The sequence below is a fragment of the Cupressus sempervirens genome, chromosome 7 (assembly GCF_028749045.1).
Source record: "Cupressus sempervirens isolate cs-2001-9-10 chromosome 7, ASM2874904v1, whole genome shotgun sequence".
Lineage (NCBI taxonomy): Eukaryota > Viridiplantae > Streptophyta > Pinopsida > Cupressales > Cupressaceae > Cupressus > Cupressus sempervirens.
Window position 1 is genome coordinate 71,125,644 of NC_143124.1, and position 4,469 is coordinate 71,130,112.

Below are 4,469 nucleotides of genomic sequence, written 5' to 3' on the forward strand. Positions count from 1 at the left end.
GAGATGTTAGAGGGGATACAATACTACCAAAATAAATTTAAGAAATGGTCACATCAAGCGAATTTTTTCAGTTGTATAGCCATCTCTACTTGGGACTATGTTATGAAAAATAATATGAATTAAACTCAATGTCTAACTCAACAACCTGTCTGGAAACTTGCATATGTCCATGCAAAGGAGTTCACATGTATTGGACCAATAAAGGGATTGTGAAACTATCACAGTGGGAGGAAAGTAGTAATAGGGTTTTATAGAAGGGCTTGTCCACATGTTAGATGATTTTTTTTAAAACAAGGGTCAAGAATGATAAGAAAGAGGAGTATCTCCAAGGTATACAAGATCTTGGAAGTGTTTTAGAAGCCCTAGGATAGGGCTAAGAAAAAATATTTGCAAGAGTAAGTTGATAGAAAGACATGACAAAAGATTGGTAAGTTGCCTCTATTAAAGTTCAATATTATTGTGTAAAGTATTTGAAATATAGACAAGGCTCAAGGGAAATGTCTTAGTGTTTGGAAGGACAAGGAACTCTGATCTAAGGGTTGTTGGGACTATCATAGAGTGACTCTGATAGAGACTGCTCACAGGGTAATGTCATCTTGTAGTTGTAGCTAATGTCATTACACTGATAGAGACTACTCACATGGTGATTTCTTAGGATTTTAAATAAGATAGAAAGTTTCATCTTACCACTGCATCAATATTTGTTGGGTATTCATCATTTGGATTGGATAACATTGATATAATGCTCAAAAGGATTGTTTCTACCTATAATTGTGATCCATTTATAAGCCTTTGACTACAAGAAATAGTTACTAAATTATTCCTTAAAGCTTTACATATACTGAAGTTCAAGCTAGCTAATACAATTTGATCAGGAAGATGTACCATGTGTACGGGTGACCATTGTTCACTCACCAACTCATAGCCTTTTGGATCATCTCCTGGTGCATGAAGGATTGATATGAAAACTTGCCCATCTAGATATATTGCAAGTAAAAGACAATAGCCAGGAAAGACAATATCATTTGTGGACATCCCCATACAATCATGACATCAATATTCTGATGTAGCATCACATTAACACTCGCAACTAATAGTAGGAAAAAAAGACTAAAATTATATCACCAATACTATATAGGTTGGTTATGAAATTTATTTCTACCAAATCCTTAAACAAAAAAATCTAACACCAAAATTAAACACATATAAGGATCAAGTTGTCTACTTAAAGGATTGAAAGTAAAAGATTAGGTATAATGTACACAGATATTGAAAGGTAGAGGTTAGGTATATCTCAGACATTATGTATTGTTTAAAGTTTAAGAATGTTGCAAAGGTTGGTTTATTATTTACATGGTTGAGATGAAAGTGAGAAGTTATAATCTATAACAATTGAACGTGTTTAAGAATTGGTTTCTTTTGAGAGTGCAGTGAAGGTGGATATTTCAATCCAATTATGATTTCCCCCCCAACTATCCAAACAACCCACCTTCTATGAGATTCACATCAGAGATGTGGCATCCTAATGGTTAGAGTAAGTTGATAGATAAACATGACAAAAGATTGGTAAGTTGCCTCTATTAAAGTTCAATATTATTGTGTAAAGTATTTGAAATATAAACAAGGCCTGAGGGAAATGTCTTACTATTTGGAAGGATTAGGCACTCTGATCTAAGGTTTTTTAGGAGTTTCATAGAGTGACTCTAATACAGACTACTCATACGATAATGTCATCTAGTAGTTGTAGCTAATGTCATTACTCTAATAGAGACTTCTCACATGGCAATTCCTTAGGATTTTAAATAAGATAGAAAGTTTGATCTTACCAATGCATCAATATTTGTTGGTTATTCGTCATTTGGACGAAGTAACATTGATATAATTCTCAAAAGGATTGTTTCTGCCTGTAATTGTGATCCATTTATGAGACTCCGACTACAAGAAATAGTTATTGAATTACTCCTTTAAGGCTTTACATATACTGAAGTTCAAGCTAGCTAATATAATTTGATTAGGAAGATGTACCACATGTATAGGTGACCACCATTCACTCGCCAACTCATAGCCTTTTGGATCATCTCCTGGTGCATGAAGGATTGATATGAAAACTTGTCCATCTAGATATACTGCAAGTATAAGACAATATGTTAGGAAAGACAATACCATTTGTGGACATTCTCATACAATCATGACTTCGGTGTTCTGATGTAACATCACACTGACACTCACAACTAATAGTAGGAAAACAAGACTAAAATTATATCACCATTACTTTACAGGTGTGTTGCATAAAAATGTAACTAAGGAAATAACACTAAGCAACTAATGCACATTCCTACATTATCATGCAAAACCTCAAAATATGAAAGAAGACATGTAAATGAACAACAAAATAGCATTATGCAAACCTCATGAAACCATCAAGTGTAGATAATTTCACATTGTTGTGGGATGTGGTTGCTCACAACTCCAGCAACATAACAATAAGGTAGATAGTGTCTCCTTTTAAAATGAGGAGAGGGCTCTCCTTTTATAGGAAAATGGATGCAATGGATGGCTAAGATCGAATGCAAGATGGAGGGCTAAGATCTCTCAGGATAGATGAGGTGTCAATGAGGTGGAGGATAAGTAGACTCCACATGGATTAGAGTTTTGACCATTCAAAGGGGGCAATATGCTCATACATGTGTGAGCAACCTTTGATGGTGACATGTCAATGACAAGTGTAAGAGGTGTGTAAGATCATTTTTCCTCACACATGTGTGAGACACCTTTGAAAGTGACATGATCAATGAGGTGTGAGAAGCATGGCTTCTCACACATGTGTGAGACAACTTGAAAGTGATGTGATCAATGAGGTGTGAGAAGCATGGCTTCTCACACATGTGTGAGACAACTTGATTCTCATGCAAGAGGACAAGTGTGCAAGAGGCATGCAAGATATGAGGGATGAGGAAAGTGTGAACATCTCTCACACATGTGTGAGGATTCCTCACACATGTGTGAGAACACAATTAGGATCAAGAGGTGATTAGCTAGGATGATTAGGAAAAGAAAGCATGATTAGGAAAGTGGGTAGGTTTAGCATGATGGGTTAGTTAGGCTAGTGAGGTTAGGTGAGGGTTAAAAGTAGGAGCCATGTGCTCAAATAGGATTAAATGCAATATTTAATTCCTAGTGGGATTAGGAGGGAATTAATTAAGTAAATGACATACTTAATTAAAGTGAAAGGGATTAGATGCAAGTGGGAATTGGTTAAGATTTAAATAAACCTTAGTTTATTTAAATCAAGGAAAGGGGAATATAATTAAATAAATGTAAATTTATTTAATTAAATGATAAGGTAATTAAATAAATAATAAATATTTATCTAATTGGTCAAGAAATGGGTTTTGGACAATTTTAGGTGTCTACAACAAGTTGGTTATGAAATTTATTTCTACCAAATCCTTACACAAAAAATGTCTAACACTAAAATTCAACACCATCTAACTATTAGGGTGCCACATCTCTAATGTGAATCTCACAAAAGGTGGGTTATTTGGATAGTTGGGGGGAAAAATCATAATTGCATTGAAATATCCACCTTCACTGCACTCACAAAAGAAACCAATTCTTAAACATGTTCAATTGTTATAGATTATAACTTCTCACATTCATCTCAACCATGTAAATAATAAACCAACTTTTGCAGCATTCTTAAACTTTAAACAACACATAATGTCTGAGATATACCTAACCTCCATCTTTCAATATCTATGTGATATACCTAATCTTTTAGTTTCAATCCTTTAAGTGGAAAACTTGATCCTTATATTAAATAGTGAGAAGGTCATAGGATGGTGCAAGTGTTGGAATATTCAAATAGGAAGAATGCTTCTGAGAGGGGGGGTGAATCAGAAGTATTGTATTTTTACCATTAAAACTTTTAACTGAAAGTAGATTGCATGCATATAAACATATCAAAAAATTATGAGAAACACATAAGCATCATCACATAACTCTTGAGATTTTGGTAACCCAGAAACCCTCTAGGAATAAGAAGGTAAAATTGGGGTGGGGATGATACCCACAAAATTTACTGCAGCAATAAGGTTTTAACCACTTCTGATGGTTTGCCCTTTTAAAGGCTTTACACTATATCAATAGTGACCTGGTTAAAGGATTTACAAACACTTTACATGAAGTGTCACCCTGTTAAAGGATTTAATCACCTAGTTAAAAGATCTACAAAATAGTTGTTAAGCTAACCTATCACCATAGGATTTTTATTCTAATTGCTAGAGAATATTAGATATAATAAACCTAATAGATTACAATCCTTCGATTGCTGAATACAAGCACTTGATATGCTATCTCTGATCTTGATCCTCTATGATTTGATACTCTTTTCTCTAAAATAGTTTTCCTTTTAATACCCTTGTATATCCACTCACTCCTTCTTATAATGAAATTTCATCTTCCTTATA

General features: G+C 34.1%; 1 protein-coding gene across 1 annotated transcript; it reads right to left on the reverse strand.

Annotated features, from left to right (window-relative positions):
* Positions 1 to 678: 678 nt before the first annotated feature.
* On the reverse strand, positions 679 to 3,746 carry LOC149545541 (ubiquitin-conjugating enzyme E2 7-like). Its single transcript, XM_089793793.1, has 4 exons — positions 3,736 to 3,746; positions 3,494 to 3,591; positions 2,026 to 2,126; positions 679 to 765 (listed from the first exon to the last, which is right to left on the reverse strand). The coding sequence occupies exons 1-4, from the start codon at positions 3,744 to 3,746 to the stop codon at positions 679 to 681; spliced, it is 297 nt and encodes a 98-aa protein (XP_089649919.1).
* Between the last annotated feature and the right edge of the window lie 723 nt (positions 3,747 to 4,469).

Bases quoted from the DNA above. Each gene is read 5' to 3' on its own strand.
- LOC149545541 (XM_089793793.1), bottom strand. The intron at 2,127-3,493 runs GTTAGATGGTGT...TTATACTTGCAG, and splicing joins AGAGATGTGGCACCCTAATA to TATATCTAGATGGACAAGTT. The intron at 766-2,025 runs GTACATCTTCCT...TCACAATTATAG, and splicing joins GGTGGTCACCTATACATGTG to GTAGAAACAATCCTTTTGAG.